The sequence below is a fragment of the Typopeltis vanoorti genome, chromosome 4 (assembly GCF_054136105.1).
Source record: "Typopeltis vanoorti isolate ZY-2024b chromosome 4, IOZ_Tvanoo_1.0, whole genome shotgun sequence".
Lineage (NCBI taxonomy): Eukaryota > Metazoa > Arthropoda > Arachnida > Uropygi > Thelyphonidae > Typopeltis > Typopeltis vanoorti.
This window is the reverse complement of record NC_143552.1, coordinates 49679622-49704513: the sequence shown is the minus strand read 5'-3', so window position 1 is coordinate 49704513 and position 24892 is coordinate 49679622. Positions and strand designations below refer to the sequence as shown.

General features: G+C 33.6%; 1 protein-coding gene across 3 annotated transcripts in view; it reads right to left on the bottom strand.

Annotated features, from left to right (window-relative positions):
* The window catches only part of alpha-Cat (catenin alpha), a 610048-nt gene that overhangs the window by 76915 nt on the left and 508241 nt on the right, over positions 1-24892 (bottom strand). For all 3 annotated transcript variants that reach the window (XM_090391790.1, XM_090391792.1, XM_090391791.1), the window contains exon 18: positions 7812-7946. In XM_090391790.1, the coding sequence (XP_090247916.1) occupies positions 7812-7946 (135 nt within the window). The remainder of the gene's footprint in view (positions 1-7811; positions 7947-24892) is intronic.

Here is a 24892-nt window from a genome sequence, read left to right as displayed (position 1 = left end):
TAGCAACAAGAACATTAACTTTATGAGTGACCCAATTCTTACAATTTAACACTAGTACCAAAATATACTTGAGTTCAATTTTGCACCTCTGAGGGAAACCAAATGCTCATTTTAAGATCAGGTAAAAATCTTAGCAGGTGAGCCATATATACCTATTACTTCGGTGCAATGAAATTAATATATGTAACATGGGATTTCTCACCATGCAAACTATCTTGTGCATATTCCGAATGGTAATTCTTTGCTAATTTCCCTTTTATATGATCCTATTTTTTAAAAATATCTGTCTTATTTTTTTTTGTCACACGCATACATACATACACACCCCATCACAATGTGTTCCACAGTGCTAATTATATATAATTAAGCCTTAATTAAGATAAATATTAACTAATTTATGCTCCATCCATTATAATTATGTTTTAACTCTATCTCATGTGTTTTAGGAAGGTTTAGAACTCTTGTCCATGTATTTTTTCAGGAAATTTAGTCTACCATATTTGCTGGCTTAGTGGGCTGAATGGTTAGTATATCCACCTTCTAACAAACAGGCAGTGGTTTCAAATCCATGTCCAAAAATGTTTATGATTGGGGTTATGTGGAAGACAAATTTCATATCTGGTGCGAGACCACTATCTTGCTTAGTCGAAGGCAAATGTGGCTTAAAAAGTTCATTGTTTGTCATTTCTCTTGAGTGGAGTTTTGATTATGTAATATATATATATATAAATGCGTGTTATGTAATAATACATTTTAACATAAACAATACGAATTGTTTATGTTAAACTGTTTATTAGTTTTAGTTTCATAACATGCATTGTCGGCACTTGCAATGTGCCTGTTATTGAAATTATTTTGTCAAAGTGATATGTAAAGCAGTTAAAAATTTATGTATACTTACCGGCTTTGAATAGTTGTGTTACTTTAAACGATTTTATTGTAGTTTAAAATATTAAGTTGGGTTTTATGAAGACATTCTCTTGTCGCTAATGTAATCTACGTGTCAGGACATTGGATTTAGTTTCTCGCTTGCCACTTTCATGGAGTGCGCATGCTCACTGAGAAGTTTGATGTGTGATTGGCAGCTGACAAGAACAGCGTTCGTAATCAGGGTAACGGAGAGTAAACAACAGAAGAGTGTTAGGAGAGAAAATTAAAACACAGGCCAGCAGATATTTAGATTTGGAGGAATTTGAGTTTTTTTATGTGACAGTCGTAAGAAAATCAATAGCATATTCCAAAAAAGGAATCTTGGAACTATGAAGATTCAAAGTGGAATAAGTATTGATAAATAAAAGAAAATATTGCTATAGATCATTTTAAAAGGAATATTTGAGGAAACACTAATTGGAAGATTTATAGGAGTGATTCCGAAAGGGGAATCGTAGAACTGTGAATTTTTTAAAGTGGAAGAGTTAAGACTCAATAAGCATTAGTGAATAAAAGAAGAAATTGCTATTTATGTTCTAAAGGAATGTTCGAGAAAATTCTGATTAGGAAGTTTCATCTGTCTTAAGGACGCCGGATCTAATTATTATTTCTACTGAAAAGAAGACAGAATTGAGTCGGGAAGAATAAATGTGTGCTACATGAGTGATGAGAAAGGATCCTATAAAAATGAAGAATAAAGTCATATATCTTCGGAAAAGGGCCTTAACAAAGAAAGAAACTGGCTATGAACATTTTGTCATTATGCAAACAAAGTGTTTAGTCTAGTCTTAAGTGTAAGTTTATTTTAAAAAATGGCCTTGGATCCAATTAATTCTGTAATTATAGTTATGTAAAGTTGTTTGAAGTGTATATATATTGTTTGTGTTTTATTAAATGCGTTTATTTTGTATTTTGGTGTTGAATTAATGATTTTTTTGGATTCTGAAAGCAATAGTAAAAAAGAGGTCATTGCACCAATTGTAGTGAACCCTTGTGCAATAAATAAATATAATAAAAACATTCGGAATTTAAAAATAATTGTTGAACAGAGATCATATTTATATATACAGGATTAAATAATTAAAAATCCTAAATTATAACAATGGCGCAGTCGACAGGATTAATGTTATGATAATATCCTCTATATAAAAATCACTATTAACACACGCACACACACACATATATATACATACACACAATGGAATCTTGGCTGTCGAACTTAATTTGTTCCCGAAGGATGTTCGGAAACCGAATTGTTCGAAAACTGAAACCATTTTCCCATAAGAATTAATGTAAAATGGATTAATCCGTTCCCGAGCCCCAGATGATTGTTTATTTAAACCTTTACAACAGTACTCCATTCAGATGATCATATACAAACATAATGAAAATGCATAAAATCTTACATAAAAAGAATAGACACAATAAATAGATAAAATAAAAAAGAAAATTTAACTTCACTTTAACTATACATACGGAGAGTTGATGGCATAAGTAGAAGGAGGTGAGTAAGGGGGAATCCCCTTCCATAAAAACATCAGGTTACTGTCCTTTTGGTTTTTTTCTCTTTTTCTTTTGTCTCTTGGCACCACTTGACTATGCTTAAGACACACTGGGCCTCTGTCTCACTAAAAACCTGTCCAATGACATTTATTTTTGCCTGCATTTTAAAATGGTTCTGAAGTGAGACATAGCACTGTCATTGAAATGATTTATGATGCGGTTTGCTACAGCTTTGTGAGGGTGATATCTTGCCACAAAACTTTGCACCTCACCCCATTCTGCACACATTTCTTTGATCAAAGAACTAGGAACATCCTCAATCCCTTCCTCCGTGTCTGAAGACATTTCCTCCACCTCCGTCTTTTGCTGCTCCTTCTGGTGTTCCAGTTCTTCCGTGGTGAGCTCATTCCTGTGATCCTCCACTAACTCCTCCACATCACATTGTCAACTTCCAAGCCCATGCTTTTGCCCAGAGACACAATATCATCAACAAGAGCAACATGCTCAGCCTCAATGTCTCTGTCTGCTACACAGTCTGACCACAATTTCCTCCAGGCCGAGTTCGTTGTCCTGTAAGTCACTTGCGCCCAGGCTTTGTCAAGGATACTTAAGCGATTTTTCCAGAATACTTTGAGTGTTAATTCTGTGTCAGAGGTCACTTCAAAACACCTTTGAAACAGTGCTTTGGTGTAGAGTATCACATTGTCAACTTCCAAGCCCATGCTTTTGCCCAGAGACACAATATCATCAACAAGAGCAACATGCTCAGCCTCAATGTCTCTGTCTGCTACACAGTCTGACCACAATTTCCTCCAGGCCGAGTTCGTTGTCCTGTAAGTCACTTGCGCCCAGGCTTTGTCAAGGATACTTAAGCGATTTTTCCAGAATACTTTGAGTGTTAATTCTGTGTCAGAGGTCACTTCAAAACACCTTTGAAACAGTGCTTTGGTGTAGAGTATCTTAAAGTTCAAAATGACCTGCTGGTCCATGGGCTGAATTAGAGAAGTTGTGTTAGGTGGCAGGAACTTCACTGTGATAAAATCAGATTCCTCCACTAGTTGTCCTCCAAGCCTGGAGGGTGAGCAGAAGCACTGTCCATCACAAGAAGGCATCTAATTGGTAATTTTTTTTCTTGAAGGTATTTTCTCACTGGAGCAAAAACTTCATGGATCCACTCAATAAACAATTGCCTGGTTACCCAAGCTCTACTATTAGTCCTCCACATAACAGGCAATTTACATTTCATCACGTTATTTTTCTTAAACACCCTTGGATTCTCAGAGTGGTAAACAAGCAATGGCTTGACCTTAAAGTCCCCACTTGCGTTTCCACATAGCAAAAGAGGCAGCCTGTCCTTCATTGGCTTGTGTCCTGGCAATGCTTTTATCTTCCTGAGTGATGCAAGTCCTCTTTGGCAATTTTTTCCAAAACAGGCCGGTTTCATCGCAGATGAACACTTGTTGGGTAAGAAAACCCTCAGTCTTTACATAGTCACTAAATTCTTGCACATATTGCTCAGCAGCTTCTCCTCTTAAATTTCTCGAACCATCCTCTACTAGTTTTGAACACATCGGTATCAGGACTCGTACCAGGGTTTTTCTTTAACAGGTCATCATGTAACCGCCTCGCTTTTTCACAAATTACAGCCTCAGAAACGCTATCACCAGCTAACTATTTCTCGTTTATCCAAATCAGCAACAATTTTTTCACTTCTTCAATCGTCTGTGATCTTTGTTTAGTAAGAACTTTCACTCCTCTTGCAACATCAGCTCTCTTGATCGCCTCTTTATTTTTGAGTATTGTACATATCGTTGATTTCACCATATTGAACTGCATAGCAAGATTCGAGACTGAACGGCATTTTCATGTTTGGATATGATTTCTTTTTTCATCTCTATCGTGGTTCTAACAACTTTTCTTTTCGCTTTGCTGCTATCACTATTCTTCTGTGGCCCCATGGTGGCTTAATTAATAATAATTTATGAAAAAAAAACAACAAAACACAAAGAAAATCAAGAAAACTTGCTGAAAATTCAAGCAGGTGTCTGCACTGAATGAAGGCTGCCGTGTAACTGACGCTTTCCCACCTTACAGCTCAGCACGCGGAGCACGTGGTTGCAGTTTGCTTGTTCGGAAACCAGGGCGTTTTTTGTTCGGAAAATATGTTCGAGAACAGAGGTGTTCGACAACCGAGGTTTCACTGTATGTATATAAAATTAATAAAACAGGAAAATAAAATCTTAGCCCAACCACAGTTTCCATGTACTACAGGATTACAACCTTCCATGGGTGGGAAGTCGAACAAAAATTGGGTATACCATTCTGGGTCTGCTGTTTCCAACTTTTGTAACTAGCTGGACAACTTTCTCTATTCAGTTCACACACACACACACACACACACACACATCAATTAAGGAATGGCAGCACAAGATCATCCACTAATCATTTACTCTCGTCTTCGTATATTATAATCATTTACTTTAAATTCTAGAGATAAAGAAATAGCTAGAGAATTTCCTCCTTTCCAGACATCATGTGTTACGCCTGACTCAATAATGCATACAATGCCTGCCACAACAGACTGTAAACTTCACAAAGTAAACTGTTCTAAAGGAAAAATAAATTGAAACTCATCACCCAATCCTGCATCCAGAAAAATTAAGTGTCAAAATAAACTCACAAGCCAAGAAATTGGCTCCCTTCCAAGCTTTGAAAAACAGCAAAGAAAAATTCCTCTAGTTTGTGACCAGAATTTAATCTACAAACTGTTCTTCTAAATGGTCTACCAGAAAGACAGAACCTTTGTTTCTGATGCAAGGATTCAAACCCTACATAGATATAGATATAAGAACATAAGCAAAAACAAATTCATCTTCAAGAGCAGAATGTCCTTGGTCACATAGAGCTATTAATATCAGTAAAATTTCCTTACTAATTTATTTGTTTAAGAGCTAATGGAAAGCGATCGGTGTGTAATGAAATCAATCATAATTTCTTATACTAAGCACATGTCCATTCAGACTTCTGCAGTCTTGCTCAAGTCTTTCATTTCAGATCAGCTGCCAATAACTGTTACCTTTGGTAAATTTGGGTTGTAGTCTACAGAAATAGTGTTCATCATCAGGACAAGCACTATGTTCAGTGTATGTAATGTTACACTAGTGTATGGCAATGCTTTTTACATTCAGATAGTATTCTGTTTTGAGCAATGGATATAAAAAGGTGAGGAAATCTTAAACATTTCGGTCTACATTTCTTTATGATATCTGCATTCTTAATGACAGTTATTTGAAGTTAAATACATTCGAATAATTTAAATGGTATAGTTCGTCCACCGATTAGAGATCCTTCAACACTTCTGCGCATGTCAGAAAAAGGAGAATCCATTCCGATAATAGGGTAATCAATCTGTCTTCTGGGATGAGTTTGTTTATTATTACAGGTCGGAAAATTTAGCTTTTCTTTTACGAACATTGTAGTTTTTAAAGTGTAACTATTTTGCTTGTATAGCAGTTGGAAAAATGTACGTAGAGTATTAACAAAATTAAAAAAAGGTATAGCATAAAACAAAAATTTAACTAAGTTTATTTTTAAGAAAGTTTTCTATAAAATAAAAATAATTATACAGAAAAACAGAAATTTTTTCAAATGAACTTAGATATTCTAAACTTACAGTTGAGAGAAATGATTATGTCCTAAACCAATTAATTATTTATGACTTGTTGTGACTCTTAACAAACCCATGCAAAAAAAATGTCGGAAAAAAATACTATTATCAAATCCTTTTAATCTTCAGAGTCATCTGAATCGCCATCACTTTCACTTAAACTGAATCACCAAACGTTCGCATAATTCTTCGATAATTCCGTCTCTGTCCCAATACATATTTTCCAATGAGGTGACATGAGAGCAATATTTTCCCTAGTTTTGAACTATAATACTTTCAATTGCCTGTTCTCAAAGCTTAAAAAGTTTCGACATGTCAATATCCCCAGTTACGTTGCGATGGCGAATGAAACTTTTCACTTCTGCCCAAACATACTCAATAGCATTAATATCGCAATGATATGGTGGTAGCCTCAAAGCTAGAAATCCATGCTCTTTGAGCATCGTGTCGAATTTAAATAGTTTAGTTGTTGGCGAGTTTCTTTAAGCAATTCAAATTAAGCAATTAAGCAATTCAATTTTTCACATATCTGGAGAATGAGAAATGTTATTTGCAGAGAGCCAATCCATAAGAAGTTGCTTCTTATTAGATCAATTTGGAACTTTGTTTAATCGAATAGAGTGATATGAAGCTTTATCAATTATAACAACAGCATTTTTAGGAAGGTTTGGAATCACTTTTTCTTCTGCCCACTTTTCGAAGATCGTAGAATTCATTTGCCCATGGTAATCTCCAGTAGTTGAATTTGCTTTGTATAGTAAGTTTGAATTCGGTAAAAAACCCATTTTTCCACCCACACACAAAATTATTATGCGCTGCGAGGCATTTCCAGTTTGTAGCACTCCACATTCTTCTTTAGACTACCAACATTTTCCATAAGTTAAATTATTATCAATCCAAGTTTCATCTAGATACACAATCAGTCTTTTCTCCTCCCTGAAATGTCTTATTTGCTCTCAAATACTGCGTTCTAGATAAAACAATTTTCACTTCGCTCCATGATAAGTTTCCTTCTATTCTGGGACTTTTTAAAACAAAATCCAATTTCATGAAGTATTTTCCTTCAAGTTTCTCTTTTCCAAGGAAAATCAATTTTTTCTTTAAACACGGGAATCAATTTTGGAACAGTTGGCACTATTTTCTCGACCATGTAAAATTCGTGAATAGTTCTTATAACGTCTACATCAAAATCATTCAAAGCTACAGTTTGGATGGTTTACTTTCTCTGGCACTTTTTTTTTTAGGAGATTTAAATTTTGGCTTACCTTGACCTTTTGATTCCCTATGAATTCTTTTTAACAGTCGACCCCGATATGCCCATTTTATGACTTGAGAAAGGGGAACAAGGAGATGGCCTTCTGACGATTCTTTTTCGCAGAATGTCAGCACATTATTCAATATTCTTTTGCAAGAGCTACTGAAACGTTTAGCAACAGAACTTGTTGACTGTACTGGATCCATCATACAAATTAATAATAAAAAATAATGCAAAAAATCAAGCTACTACTAATACAGCGACAGACAAGAAAGCACGTGATTTCGCATGTTAGCGACCAACTCGTACATCCTTCATTTCTTTCTCCCCTTCAGCATGAATCGACTAGTCTTGGCAAAATGCCAAGGAGAGACCTACAAACGGTAGGCATACTATAACATTAAATGAAACTTGAAAATTCTCAGTGATATGAAACTCATCAAAGTTGTTACTTACCCCAGATACAATAAGACTACCAGAAATATTCTGTACATCTGCTTTCACCTTACTGGTAATATTGAGTTGGTGGCAGTATAGGGCAATACGCTGCAGATAAGCCAGTAGATCTTTCTTGGTGTTGGATTCTGGACACTGTGAAAAAAAAAAAAAAAAATATATATATATATATATATATATTGTGAAATTAAAGTGAAAATAAAATAAGATTTAGCATGCTATAAAAGAAGTAATAGCTCAGTGTACTGTGTGCACCATAATTTGTTCATGTAAAAGAAATGACAATATTTCAAGGAGAGATGATATTGTTGTGGTGTGCATAATCATCAAGTGTCATAAATTTATTCACTAAATGAGTTTTAAACATGTAAAGAGAAATAATTATATTTCTAATAATACCTACATTTCATCTCTTTCAGCTATTTCCTTACTTTCTCTATTCTAAAAGATATCCTTGAAAGGAATGATAAATAAGAACCATTAAACAATAAATCTCTTTCCCTCCTCTTTTATTTAATGTGAATCCCCTAGTTTTGAGGGAAACTTGTGCCATAGTATTATAAATTATCTTCAAGTAAACACAAGTATTATTTATTAAATATACTGCCAAATCAGTTTGAAATTAACAAACTATCATTTTTTTACAAGGTAGAATGCAAACAACTGATTAAATCAATTGTATGCATTCTACCTGGGTCCAATGTCGATCATTGAAAGAGAAGCATTGTAAGTCTTAGGTTTCTCAGCCGTCTCTTACTTGGGTCCACCGCCACATGATGTCTACTTTCAGTCACTGAAAGAGAAGCATCTTATATCCAGAGTTTCTTCAAGTCCAGATCATTCCCCGAGTCCAATGCCATGAGAAATTTGTTGTCTACTGTCGGAACACCTCGTTAGAAGAGAGCTGCCCATAGCCGTTGCGTCGTTGAATTAAGGGCGCAAAAGGATACAGAATTATCGAAGACTCAGACAAAGAAGAAATTCAGTAGGAGGTCAAGAACAAGCCAGCAGAAAGAAAGAGAAAGGCAGCACACCATCATGTGGCAAAATAATCATGTAATGGATAGTGCTGAATGAGAGTATTGTAAAGATTGCAACTCATTGCAAGTACTAAGATATGTGATAACTGCGAACAAATTCACATCAAGTGTGTCTGTGTTCGTTGTGATGACATAAATAATTACGATAAGATTGTGTAAGTTAATATTATAAGAGTAAGAAGAGTACTGTATGAGGTAGTGTATGTTAATATTGAGTTAGGCTCACTCAAGGTGTGCTTTAGATTCAAATTGTATAAGAATGACTAGTAGGATGCATCAAATTGTATTTAGGGTTTAAGAGTAGAAATGTAAGAGAACTAAACCTAATTAAGAAAAATTTGTAAGTAACTATGAATTGTGATCCAATTGTATAAATGTGCTAATGTGGATCGGACAGTGTAATAAGAATTCTTAATTTAATTAAATGGTTTGTGAACAATACATTGGACTGATTTTGTCAATGCACTAACCCCAAAAAATATTCAAACCTGCATAAGTTTAAGTAATCAAAAGTTGAGTATCAATCTTAGATTAAATTATTAAGATCAAGTCATGACAGAATTAAAGTAAAGATTAACTTTAGTGGGGAATAATAACAATATCTGATTTGTCCTCAGCTTAGAATATTATAAACTCACACTCAATACATAGTCTAACTGGTGCAGTCAAAAAGCAAATAAATTTGTTAGACTGCAGAGTGTGAGCAAAATTAAGATATAGTAGAATATAGCAAATTAGTGGCAGCTGACAATTACAGGAGTACTTCAGAAAAAATAGCCAGAACTTTAAAGAAATATAATCTCCACACTGCTTTCAAGCTTCAATTTAGGCTAGCTTCCCTTCTCTGGTCTCCTAAGGATTCACTTCCTCCCATCTATATTCCAGGTGTTTACAAAGTTGCTTTTTTTTCTTGCAACTTATCATATTACTGTCAGACTGGGAAATCTGCTAACGTCTGTTTAGATGAATACAAAAACACATTTGTCGCCACAACTATGGTCAGTCAGGTCTAGCTGACCATGCCTTGGTTAACTTGCATGGAATCAGATGGAAGAAAATTATTATTTTTGTAAATACAAACTTGAAAGACTCTTTTTAGAGTCAGTGATAGATTTAAAAAATCAGCGTAATCTTGATAAAGTTAAGTTGAAATCTACAAATAGCAAACCAAAGACCCTAAGCAACATTATTAACATAACAAAACTAAACAACTATACAACGAAACCACTAAAAATGAAAGATAGCAACAATACTGAAACTGGAACAATTCAAGAGATTTAAAAAATTTTGGAAAGAATATTACCAGATACTTTTCCAGAGGGAAGAGGACTGGAAAAACACAAACCAAAAGACAGAAAGAGAAAAGCAGCATTCATAATAAAAGAAGAAATTTTGAAAGCAATAAACCAAATGAACTTATCTAAGTCACCTGGTTATGATGAACTTCCTACTGAACTGTGGAAATATGGTGCCATAGCAGCCATCAATTTCCTGCTTGAACACTTTTTAATGAAATACTATATACTGGTGAAATTCCAAATGACTGTAAGACATGAATCCTAATACCAATTTTCAAAAAGGAAGCTAAACGAAGACGTGAAAATTATAGCTACAAAATCATTACATGCATTATTCACAACAGAATCCAGAGCTAGAAGGTCTACTACAGACCATATTTTTTACAGTTAATAGCCTGGCTGAAAAGTACTGGACATGCAACTTATCTATATACTGCAGTTTTAGTGACTTAAACCAAGCATTTGATTTCACTGACAAGAACAAGATGATAAACATCTTAAAATCTATGAAGTCAGATACTGAACTACAAACCATTAATGCAATTAATTATTATAAAAATACCAAAGCAACTGTGAAATTTAATAAAATAAAAACAGACAAATTTAAAGTATAAAAGGAGTAATGCAAGGTTTCCCACTCTCACCAAATTTATTTATTATCTATCTTGAAGAAATATGCAAATCCTTAACTGAAGAACGAGGTCTACAGATAAATGATATGAATATCAATGACATTAAATATGCAGATATTATTATTCTTGCAGAATCTAAAGAACAATTAGAAAAAAAATAAAAAATAATAAAAATTTTAAATGAAGAATGGAAAACTTTTAGAATGAAAATCAATCTAAGAAAAACTAAAACAATGAAAATAGTAAGAGATAAGGAAAAAATTTCAATAAATTTAGCAATTTACACATCTTGGCAGTCTCATAACTTACAACCTCAATAACACAGAAACAGTAAAATAAAGACTTAAAGGATGGTCTAATATGAATAAATTAAACAAAATCTGAAAAAATAACAGAATTTCAAAAAGCGTCAAACTAAAACTCTATAAAGCCATTATTATACCAACAGCAGCATATGGAGCTGAGACTTGGACACAAAATCTGAAAAAAATACAGAAAATCAGAGCATTCGAAATAAAATGCTTAAGAAAAATAAGACTCACTAGTCAGAACACAAAACAAATGAGCAAATCAAACACAAACTATAGAGAAAATATCATAGCTATAATTCTATTATTTTTTTTAGGAAACTACTAATTTTTTAGGAAATGACAACGTAAACTCAATTATTAATTATAAAAACTTTAATTAATAACTACCTATATTTCGGTAGTTATCCCTAAAGATGGCAATGTCGCATTGTCATCTTTAGGGATCATAAAACAAGGATATGTGCACAAAGGTGTCACACCTTATTATTAAATTACTCTGGATTAGAGATGCTAAGAAATTATATTCTTGGTTTAATCCTTTATTCAAGAGTGTAAGCAAACTAAGTTAGCGCCTGAAGTATTTTCAGGACAGGGCAACTTGTATATAGAGACTAATGACTTCACATTCCTTAATGCAAAGCATATTGGTTGTCCTGCCTGTCTGGCCGTAGTAGGACAGTTTGTAATTGCAAGGGACCTGGTATACTCCAGATAGGTCTAGGGGAAGTTGCTGGGTTTGGACACCTTCAGAGAATGTCCTTTCAAAAATTACCAAATATGGTCTTGAATGGAATCATTGGAGGAATGCGATTAAGAGGCAGACTGCTACAGTCTTTGAGGGAAAGGTCACAATTATTAAGAGCTTCAGAGAGATAACAGAAATGGCAAGAGAAAGAACTAGATAGCAAAGATTTGTTCATAGAGAACTCAACTCATCATCTGACAGATGAGAAAGAAGAAGAAAATGAATCTTAATAAATATGGTTCTGTTAAGAATAACAAGATTTGTGAAATATAATAAATTTAGTGAATAATCAATATCAGAAATGGCAAGAGAAAGAACTAGATGGCAAAGATTTGTTCATAGAGAACTCAACTCATCATCTGACAGATGAGAAAGAAGAAGAAAATGAATCTTAATAAATATGGTTCTGTTAAGAACAACAAGATTTGTGAAATATAATAAATTTAGTGAATAGCATATAAAGAAATAGAATTAGACCAGTTACTAAATGAAAGAAATTTTAAAAAAGCAGTAATCACTGAAACAAAAAAGAAATTAAAAGGAACTATGAGAACTGAAAATTTTAATGTGATATACAGTGGAATCGACAGAGACTAAAGAGCACAAGCAGGAGTCATGATTTGGATTCATAACTCCCTTTCAAAACAGTTAAAACATTATAAATTATGGAATGAAAGAATAATAGAAGCTAGAATAAAAATAGATAGAGGCTATTTAACAATAATTTGTTTATATGCCCCAGAAGAAGGAAGAGAACAGATTAAATATTGATTTTTATAATCAGCTACAAAACATATATAATAAAATAAATAAAAATGACTACATAATTTTAGCAGGAGACTTAAATGCAAGAATTGGAAACACGAAAATTAATAATAATATAGGAATACATGGAGAACACACTCCAAACAGAAATGGTAAAAAATTGATTGACTTTGTAGTTTATAATAACCTAAAAATAATGAATTCCTTCTATAAACATAAAGACATACATAAATATACTTGGGCAGCAAGAGGATGAAAATCAATATTAGATTACTTCATATTAAATGAAAAGACATCAAAATTTTCACTAGATGTTAGAGTTCACTGAGGATATGAAATAAGCAGTGACCACTTCCTTGTTAAAATAAAATTAAGATTACCACCTAAATGGCTACAAGTAACAAGAACAGAAAGAAAAATTGAAACATTTGCTTATAAAACTAGACTATTGAATGACACAAATGTACAATGGCTATATGAACAAAGAATTAACCAATATCTAGATAAAATAAAACAAAATGAAGAAATAGAAATAGAATGGCTTAATATAAAAACGATACTAAATGCAGCAGCAAATGAAAGCTTAGGAAAGACCAAAAAATTCAATGAAAGAAAAAACTGAAGATCTGGGATGATACAATCAAAGAAATAATTAAAAAGAAAAAACTGAAGATCTAGGATGATACAATCAAAGAAATAATTAAAAAGAAAAAAGAAGCCTATCACAAATGGTTAAGCAGTAAAAGATTAGAAGATAAAATAGAATATAAAAGAATAAGAGCCATAGCTAAAAGAGAAGTCAGAAAAAGACAGAGAATCATGGAATAAATTTGTTTCTAATTTAGAACATGATTTATATAAAATAAGACCCAATGTATATAAGATTTTGAAACACCTAAATGCAGATACCAAAGAAAACAAAATTAAACACTGAATTAAAATTAGAAGAATTTCTAAATTACTACACAGAACTGTGGACAGACAAATATTTTAAAAAAGACAACTGGCAAACAGTTAACGAAAATGAAAAGGAAATAACTGACGAAGAATTAGAAATCAGCCTGAAAGAAACAAGAAACGGAAAATCACCTGGAGAAGATAAGCTAGGTTCAGAACTATATAAATATGCAGGAACAAGATTCAAAAAAAGACTCTTATTACTTTTAAATAAAATTTACTCAACTGGTATCCCCCCAATAGAATGGAAAAAAGCAATTGTGATTCCTATCTTTAAGAAAGGTAATAGAGATGACCCTAAAAACTATAGAGGTATCAGTATACTAAATTCCTGTTACAAAATATATAGCAGAATCTTAAATAACAAACTAATGAATATTCTGAAAACTTTATTCTAGAGGTACAGAATGGATTTAGAAAAGGACGATCATGTATAGACCCAGCCTTTTGCCTAAAATTAATAGTAGAGAAAAGAAGAGAATATAATTTGGAAACACATATTGCATTTATTGACTTTGAAAAAGCATTTGACAAAGTTAAAAGAAAAATATTATTTAACATATTAAAAGAAAGACAAATACCAAATAATATCCTAAAAACTATCACAAGTATATATGAAAATAATCAAATACAAATAAGATTAAATCACGAGCTATCATATACGAGAGAGATAAACCAAGGGGTCCGACAGGGATGTCCCCTCTCAGCAACTCTTTTTAATATCTACTTAAATGAAATAATAATAAAATGGAGTAAAAATTTACAGCAAGGAATTAAACTTTCACCTACAGTTAACTTAAACACTCTCCTCTTTGCAGACGACCAAATAATAATTACAAATTCTGAAGATAACTTACAGAAAGCTATTTTTAAATCTAAATGAGATATCCAAAGATTATGGTATGATAATATCAACAGAAAAATCAAAAACTATGGCCTTTAAAGGACAAGATCCAACAAGAACTAAAATAGTAATAGATAACAAGATCTTAGAACAGGTGAATTCATTTAACTACCTAGGATGCATGATTACATATGAAAATGAAAAAGATATAAACGTAAAAATTGCGAAATATTTAAAAATAACAGGTGTAATTAACTCTATATTTAAACCAAACCTAGTTCAAAAACAAACCAGGCTAAAAGTATACAATACATTAGCCTTACTGGTCTTAATGTATGGAAGCGAAATCTGGACAATAAAACAAAAAGACAAACAAAGATTAACAACAGCAGAAATGAAGTTTATGAGAAAAACTGCAAAATTATACCCTATTTGATCACAAAAGAAACGAACATATTATGAAAGAATTAAACCAAGAACCAGTAATAGAAAAAATTAAAAAATATAAACATAAATGGATGGAACACATTCAAAGAATGAAAACAGAAAGATTACCAAAACAAGCCTTAAAGTACAAGCCATTAGGAAAAAGAAAACAAGGACGTCTTCTTAAACAATTCAACGATGACTTCTAAGGCCGGAACAGGCCATGCTAAGCCTAAATCTTTGATACGTATGATGATGATGATGATGAATAAATTTAGTTTAATCCTTTATCCAAGTGTAAGCAAACAAAGTTTGCACCTGAAAATATCTTCAGGACTGGGGTAGGGTAGTGCAACACCATTGCTTCTGCCTTAGTATCTCCACGTTTGGGTCTGCCTCCCACTGACAAGACCTCAATAAAGGTTGAAACCGGTCTGGGTAGTGGCCCTTCCCTTAATGCATTGCAATATACATGTCTGCAAGGAGATGTGCTTTTGCATTATGGGAGATACTGAGACAAGGAGTGATGAGAGCTTGGTCCACCTTTGCTCGGAGTTGCCTGGTGTTGCACTGGCTTACCCGAGTCCTGAAGTTATTTTCAGGTGCAAACTTTGTTTGTTTACACTTGGATAAAGGATTAAACTAAATTTATTATAGTCTAACCAAGTGAAAAATAAACTTCCAAAAGATTTGGGAAACTTTAATTCTTAGGCCTCCTATCCAACAACTAAGGCTAGCCTACAGTACCCATAGAGGGTACTCCTGATAAGACTTGAGTCTTTATATAGTGTAATTTCATTTTTTCCACTCATTATTTCTTGTGTGTTATTAAAATTTTAGCTTTGTATTCCTGAAGATGTCTCTATGACAGAGACAAAATACTGAAACGGTTAAACCTGCTATTTAATTTTTTTTTCTTTGTGCTATAGTTATTCCATTAAATTGTATTATGATAGTGTAAATTTTTTAGTAATTTATATTTTATTGTTTATTATATAGTTTATGATATTTTATTACGTTACTTCTTTACTTTATGTGTTTCCCCTCTCACTTCGTTATTTTGCAGTTGCTTGAGCTTGTACAAAATGCCTAAATGTTCTAATCTTAACTCACGTATAATACTATTATTTAACTTTAGTCCTTTCGTAATCTACTTAGCTTTCCTCCCCCCTTTCAAGGCCGCAAAGTATAGTCTCACATGGACTAATCTCTTAGACTTAGGAAAAGCCTCTGGCTGGAACCAAATCCTTAATCTACGTTGCTATAATTCAAATGTATTAATCATTAAAAATTTATTTTTGTTAACGACTGCCCCATTAAGTATCGTGTAAAAGAATTCCTTTATGTACAAAGAATATTTTACCTAAGCATGTGGAATAACTCAAATCAATTTTATCTCAAGCAACTCCAAATTACTCGGTCATGGCTGTAACTTTACTTAGGTCACACAGGTTCGATTTGTTTTTATGAGACAGTGCACTGGCTAACTTCAATCAGGCAGGCTATTAACAAAACCAAACATGTTTATTTTAACTTAGTTTATGTAGAAAAGTAAATAGGACATATCACATGCCTAACTCTCAACACATTCATTAGAACAATTCACTTAAAGCATTAGACAAAGAAATTATTTACACTCAACTCAATAAGCACGTGGATGGATTTCAGCACACAACCTTTCTCTCATTACTACTAACATAAGGCAAAATTACACTATACACGCCCCAAACATTAAGTAACATTAAGTGACAAGCATTATTCAAGTCTACAGTATTCTATTATACACATTCAAACTGACATTCGGCTTTCTGACCTCTTCAAACACATTATACCATTAGTTAAACAGAATCAACAGTGCACACAGTCTAGGCTACTAACATAAAGCAATCTACTTACAAGGTCTCTATATCATGTACAGTCCTGAATCCAAAAGGGTTAAGGGTGAATTCTGCTGGCTTTCTTTTTCTTGCACAATGGCTGTGATCGGATACTATCTGGCAGTTGTCGACTTTCAAATTCCTTCCTTTCGTCGATGTTAGGAACTTCATCGGCTGCTACAAATCAGCACGCACATGGATCAGTACATTCTTCAAATTTCATGGAAGGATATTTTGTAATACTGCCAGCGAACTCTCCATGATCTCCAGAAACTACTGCTTGCGGGATCGCAATTCTTCCTGTCCTCAAAAAGCTTGCCACAGGAACAAAAAAATAAGAGAGAACCTTCGTGCCTCAATCTCTGCCTTTTATATCATATCCAAAAAATTTCACAGATTTACTGGTAGCACCCTTAACACCCAACACCCACACTTACAGTAGGTTTTGGCAGCAAAACTCATAGTCCGGTGACCTTTGAGACTGTTGTTGACCTTCAGTTTACTAGCCTAATCCTGTCTGAGCTTTTTTTTGTTACAATTGCTTGTGGTTCTAGATTCAGTTATTTTAACATTATATTACAAAATTTACTACCTTACATTAGGTTATATACACTCTTAATTATACGTATTTTAATGGCCTATGTAAAATCGATATAGGTGAAAAATATTTATATTTTTTACCACAAGAGATTTTTACAATAGTACTTAAAATTAATTAACCGAATATTTCAGCCTTTATGCTGAAGTCATTATTGCAGTATATATGCACATCAGTATGTACGTACTTCCAAAATTTCTCCATTTCTATGTCTATGATTCATCCATTGTTAACTAAGATATGATAATACTGTTGGACTTGGGAAATTGTAACAGTAATGAAGCAAATATTTTAAGGTTAGCTGTACTGGAAGTCTAACACAGGTAAATAATAATTATATCTGATCAACTCAAAATTAAGCAGCTAGAAAATTAAAAAGGCAGGAAATGAAAAACACTTCAGCTAAAAAATAAAATGAATTTGTACCACATCAATCTGAGAGAACAAGCATCACATTTAATTAATTCACAAGTCCAGATAACTTAGTCATGATCTTTTGACCTATGATAAAATTAACTTCAAGAATTAATTTGCAAGAAGGTGAATGTTTTTAAACAAACCTAACCTAAATGGAACTATTCTAAATTAAAAAAAATTTTTTTTTTTTTTTCAAATTTTTTTTGTCCAAATTAGTCTGGCCTATCAGGACTCCAATATTGTCAGGTCATCTTCATCTTCCCCTGAGGTCTTTTCCCCCTGCCATCCCAGCATCAAACACCTGTTTCGCTAACTTTTCATCTCACAATCTGTTTAAGTGACCACACTACCTGATATTAACTTTGCTCACACACTCCTGAATGTTAATAATGACAAGCTTCTAATATATAATAATACATTTATAATGTTATTTTAATGTCTGCACGATTAGCCTAGTGGCTTTGCACTTCGCAACCATATGCCCGGGGAAGGAGTGTCCTAGGTTTGATTCCCCGTCGCCGACATGAGCAGCTTAAGGATCTTCCTCAGCCATAGCCAAGTTAGCCGGTCTTGGGCGTGGACAGCAGCCCCCCCCCCCCCCCCCCCAGTTTATCTGGGGATTTTCATCCTGCAAGCAGGCAAACCAGCCCCGTACACACACAGATCTACAGCCATAAATACTTAATCCCCCATGAGGGGACTCAACTCTCCCCAATAAGGATGGGGAAGAAAAGGGAGGAAACTCCATATGAATAAATAAATAAATAAATGTTATTTCAATGTATATCTTCATTTTTAATTTTATTTAGAAAAATTCTAGATGCTAGAATTTTTCTGCATCAGTGGCAGAATATAACTTCCTTAATTTTTCTCAGAAATCTCATATCCATGGTCTACATTTTCACAACAATTTGCCAAATCACTTTTATCCTCCTCTCATAGCGACTAATGCAAACTGATGTTCATCACTAATGATCCCCAACCTCTTTGTAATTGACTGGCTGCTGAAATTTTCATGTTATTTTAACTGTATTGCCTACACAATTTAATTCATTAGGAAGATTTCAGGTAAGAAACAATAACTGAAGCTAACTTAACATTTTGAAATTTAGTTCTTCTGCATTTTCATTATTACAATACCATATTCTCCTAGTTCTCTTCTTTCTTATATGTCTCCCTCCCATTATTGCCTGCATTTGTACTTTTTCATGTCAAGTTCTTGCCAATCCAGTGTGTTCTATTGTCAACATACTGATCTTAAGTAAAATTTGTGTTAATTTAGGATTGTCATTTTAATAATTTCATACTCTACTAGTTTCTTTCATATATGCTTTCAATTATTATTTGCATTACACTATTTTTTTATGACGTATGGCTAATTTTGGTGTTGTTTTGTGTGTTTTCAATGGTTCCAGTCAGTCCTCTGTGTTCTGTTGTTAATGTATGATTCTTAAATAAAATTTAGAAGTTAATTCCAGATTTCTCATTTTTATAATTTCATGCCATTTTTATTCTCTTCTTTCTTATATGTATTTCATCAATTTTGCATTTGTACTTTTTCAAGTTGCAAGATTTTGTTTTGCATGCTTTTTCATATGACAGAACAGTATAGAAAAAAAAAAAAAAATAGCATGTAAGAAAGTTTTAAAAAGAATTAAAGTTGAGCAAATTTGCAGATAAACTGTAGACTAGACTATACAAACATTATTGAAGAAAATTTGAAGCACTTTGAAAACGAGAATCAAACTTTGGAGTCTCAGTGGAAAACTCTGAAGAAGACATTGACTGATTCAACTATAGAGGTATGTGGTGAAGTTGTCAGCAAGGATAGTAAAATAAGAACACCATGGTGGACACAAGAAGTTAAAGCAGCAGCTCTGAAAAATAAGAAAACATACCAAATGTTTCTGGCAAATAAGTCAGCAGATGCCCTAAAAGAATACAGAGAAAAATGTAAGAGTACAGAAAAAAACAGTATGTAAGAAACTTTTAAAAAAAATTAAAGTTGAGATGATTTTACAGATAAACTGTAAATAAGACTATACAAACATTGAAGAAAAATCTGAAGCACTTTGAAAAGAAGAACCAAACCTTGAAGTCATCATCAAATTCCTGATATATATCCTCAAGAGGTGTACAAGATACGATAGTACTACATGAAAAATTTACATCATTACTAACTTCCTATCTACAATTTTCCTCCAAATTAGTCTGCTAAATGTCAAGACTCCAATATTATCAGGTGTTATATTTCTGTCTTCTAAGGCACTTTTTACTGCATCAATCCATCTATATCTTGGTCTTCTGAGACTTTTTACTGCCAACCTGGCAGAGAACATTTGTTTTGTTAATCTTTCCTCTCCCATTCTGCTTAAGTGACCATTCCACCTGAGATTAGCTCTGCTAATGCATTCCAGGATGCTGACAATATAAAGTTCTTTCCTAATATCCTCTTTTTAATATGATATTGCCATTGATGACATCTGTTCTGTTTTGGTTAATTTCTCTTTTATTCCATATAAATTAATTCAGTTGACTTCCTACCATACCAGCTTTGTTGATTCTGTTGTCTATTTCCATATATAACTTACCATTTTCACTAAAAATCATGCCTAAGTAGCTGAAATGTTTTATTTGTTCTAAAAGTTCTCCATTCACAATGCAGATTGATATTTTCAATCTGCATTGTGAATCGAATAGTGTTTCTGCCGTTTTTCATTATTTTTGTCTTTTTAATGCTGACCTTCATACCATATCTATGACAACAGTTATTCAATTTAGTCAGGGAATCTTGCAAATGTTAATCTCAGCAAAGAGCTGAGATTAACACCTCCAATTTTGATATCAGGATTAATACCACTTTCCTTCATAATGTGATCCATATAGTTAATGAATAAAAAAGGGGATAATGTACATCACAGTCTGACACTAGATTTAACGTCAAACCATCTTCCTTTACTTCCATCAATTCTAACTGCTGACTTACAACTCAAATAAAGACTAAGTATTGCTTGATATAATGCCCCATTAACACCATATAACTGTAGCATTTGGAATAGCTTCTCTCTTGGCATCTTGTCATATGCCTTTTCCAGATCTACAAAACTTAAATACAGATCTTTGTTATATTCCCATTAATTCTTAACTATCTGTTGTAAAGTGAAAATCTGATCCTGTCAGCCTCTATTAATCCAGCTTGTTCTTCACCAAGCTTCTCTTCCATAATCCTTCTCAACCGTTTCTCAAGTATACTTGCATAGCTCTTGCCAGGAACACAGTAGGGAAATACCTTTGTAATTCTCACATTCAGTTTTATTTCTCTTTTTATATATGGGTACTATTAGAGCTCTACTCCAATGATCTGGAATTCATCCCTCTGCAGTGAAGCCACTGTACGACTTTTATACCTCCATAACTTGAGCATTTCTGGTCGAATATGCCTTTCCACATTTCAGGCTTTTGATGGCTTTTTCTACTTAAAGTATGGATATGTATATCCTGACTGCATGCCTGGTCAGTGTTTTTTACCACTGTGCTGTCATCACTGCTTGTTTCATTTAGCAGTTTTTCAAAGTAATTACTCCATACTTCAAGGATATCTTTTTCTCCTGTTTTCATGTCACTTTTATCATCTATAATTACTTTCACAGAACTCTTTCCCCCATTTCTGAGCTTCTTCAACAACCTCCAACTTGCACAGTTCTCCCATGACTTTTGTTTATCCAGTTTTACACAGTGTTTAGATTTCTTACATTTGTCTCTGTATTCTCTAAGAGCACAAGCTGACTTATTTGCCAGAAACTTTTGATATGCTTTCTTCTTTTCTTTCACTCTCTTTAACTTCCTATGTCCACCATGGAGTTCTGATTTTTCTATCCTTGCACACAACCTCACCACATGCCTCTCTGTCTGAAACAATCAGTGTTTTCTCCAGGGCTTGCCAACGAATCTCCAAGGTTTGATTCCTGCTCTCAAACTCTTTCATTTTTTCATGAATAATATTTGTGTATTTTAGTCTACAGTTCACATCTGAGAGCTGCTCAACTTTTATTCTCTTTAAAACTTTCTTACATGTTCTTTTTGTCAATATGAAATTTAATTTTATCCTACTCAGGACTAAATGGTGATCACTTCCAATTTCAAATCCCCTGTACACTCTGGTGTCCTGCACCAGTGCGAAAACATCACTATCAACAATAACATAGCCAATGAAACTTTTCTTATTCCTTGCCAATTCACAAATTCACATGGAGAGAAGACTCCATGTGAATCTGTGCACATTTTTATGTTGGAACATTGTGTTTGTAATAACCAGTCCATGTCCTGAGCAGAAATCCAACAGGTATTTGCCATTATTATTGGTTTGCTCTTTTCTCCAAATTTTCCCAAAATATTTTTATATGTCTAACAATCATTTTTGCTCTGCTATTTAGATCCCCAACAAGAACCAACTTTTCCTTTTTCATTGTGTCAGTTGCTTTCTCTAAAGCCTCAAAAAATTCCTCCACTTCTACCTTAATAGAACCTTCTGTGGGACCATAGGCACAAATAAGTCTCATTGTCCAGTTCCCCATTCTGATATTTGCCCACGTCACTCTACTTGAGACTCCCTGCCATTCAAGAAGATTAGCCTCATATTTATGTTGTATACTATGGCAGCTACTCCTTTTCTTTGATTGTCATTGCCTGAATATAACATTTTGTATTTATTGCTCAGAAAGATCTCACCAGTTTTTGTCTTTTTTTTGTTTCAGTCATCCCTATTATATCTATCTGATACTTATCCAATTCCTCAGCTAGCTCCATTTCTTTGCCATTCAGGCCTCTTATGTTGATAGTACTGATCTTGAACTCTGGTAATGTTGAGTTGGGGTAAGTTTTAGGATTTTTTCCAGTAGCTGATTTTTTGCTGTTTGCCCTGGTTCCCCTGGCAAAAACAGTGGGGACCTTGTTTAACTATGTGACGCTCTAGTCGGCATGAAATTCTGTCATGTTGTACCATCATTTGAAATTTTGGTTTTAGCCAACAAGAAGAAAATTTAGTCGGCTAAATCCCAAATTGCCAGCCTATCCTCATCTGTTCATTATCCAGGTAGATACCTAACAGGGTGCACCACGAGAAGGTGAGGATTGGACATTAGGTCAGAGGCCCTGGTCAGTTCTCCGCATTCCTTTGAAGGCTATGTGGAGGTCTCCTCTTAGTTATATTGCTTTGACCCTTAAGCACCCCCAACCTTGAAGTCTCAATAGCAAACTCTAAATAAGTCATTGATTGATTGAACTAGAGAGGTATGTGGTGAAGGATAGAAAAATAAGAATACCATGGTGGACACAACAAGTTAAAGCAGTTCTGAGAAAGAAGAAAACATACTAAACATTCCTAGCAAATAAGTCAGCAGATGCCCTAAAAGAATACAGAGAAAAATGTAAGAGAGCTAAGCTATGTGTAAACGTAGCTAAGCAAAAGTAATGGGAAAACTTTGGTAAGAATATGGAAAATAAATATCAGGAATGTGACAAAATGTTCTGGAGGCTGTTGAAAAAATTTAGAAATGGAGGAAGGAGTACTTTAAAACTAATCAGAGATGATAAAGCTGACATGAAAACTAAAGATTAAGCATATCCTAGAAGTCTGGAGTAATTACTTTTAAAGACTTAAATAAAACAAGCAGTGACAGGTCCATACTAGAATATTTTCAAGAGGAATGCAAAGAGGAGTACTTATCAATAATTGAGGTAGAAAAAGCCATCAAAAACTTGAAAAGCAGAAAGGTAGCTGGAGCAGATGATATTCGACTAGAAATGCCTAAATATGGAGGTATAAAAGTTTTGCAGTGGCTACACTGCATAACTCAGAGGGTCTGGTCAGAAGGTCAAATGATTGAAATAGAACTCTAATAGTTCCCATCTATAAAAAAGGGAATAAATCTGGATGTGAAAATTACAGAGAAATTTCTCTATTATTTATACAAGCATAGGTGAAAAGGAAAAGATTATGGAAGAGAAACATGGACAAGAACTAGCTGGGTTGACGACGAATAGAGTGTGGCAAAATCAGATTTCACTTTATGACAAATCATTGAGAAATCATGAGAATAAGACAGAAAAAAAAAACAAGGTGCCCAGAGAAAAGCTTTTCAAATTGCTACAATTCCATGGGGTAAATGGAACATTACACAGAGCAATACATAGTCTAGATTTAAGTTGTAAGTCAGCAGTTATAATTGAAGGTAATACACGAAGATGGTTTGATGTAAAATCAGGTTTAACACAAGGATGCACATTACGAAAGAAAGTGGCATTAGGCCCGATATTAGAGGAGACGACGAACTAAGCTCTTTGCTTTATGTAGATGTGTTTAGGAGTATAACATTACCTGCATAAAGCAAAGAGCTAAGTTTGTCATCTCCTAATATTAGGCCTAATGCCACTTTCTTTCGTAATGCAAGTATCCAGGATTCACTAACTAAATTGAATAACAAACTGGACATGAAAATCAGCAATAAGAAGACCAAAATTAGAAAAATAGACAGGAGCATAGAAAACTTCAGCTACATTCTGAATGGAGATCCTATAGAACAAGTAAAATATTTCAACTATTTAGGCATAGTTTTTAGTGAAGATGGAGGTTAAATCTGGATATAGAACAGAATGAGAAAAGGTGGTACAGTGGTTAGTCAGCTGAATAAATTTATATAGAATAAGAGAGAAATTAGCCAAAACACCAAACTAGCAGTATACAAGACAGTGTTCAAACCAGTTTTAAGTTATAGATCTGAGAGTTGGGTTAGAAATAATGCACTTGATCAAAACTAGAGACCACAGATATGAGGGTTCTTAGAAAAATTAGGGGAGTGAACAGTGGCATCAATGGTCGAATCATATTAAAAATGAAGATATTAGAAAAGAACCTCATATTGTTAGTATTCAAGAATGTGTAAACAGAGCTAATTTAAAGTGGTATGGCCACTTAAACACAATAGTTTAGGAAATGTTAGCAAAACAGGTGTCTGATGCTAAGATGGCAGGAAAGAGACCCAGAGGAAGACCAAAGTCTAGGTGGATTGATTCAATCAGAAGTTCCTTAGAAGCATGAAATGTTAGATATGAAATATTGGAGTGCTCACAAGTAAAAGACTAATTTTGAGGAAAATGCTGGATAAGAGACAAA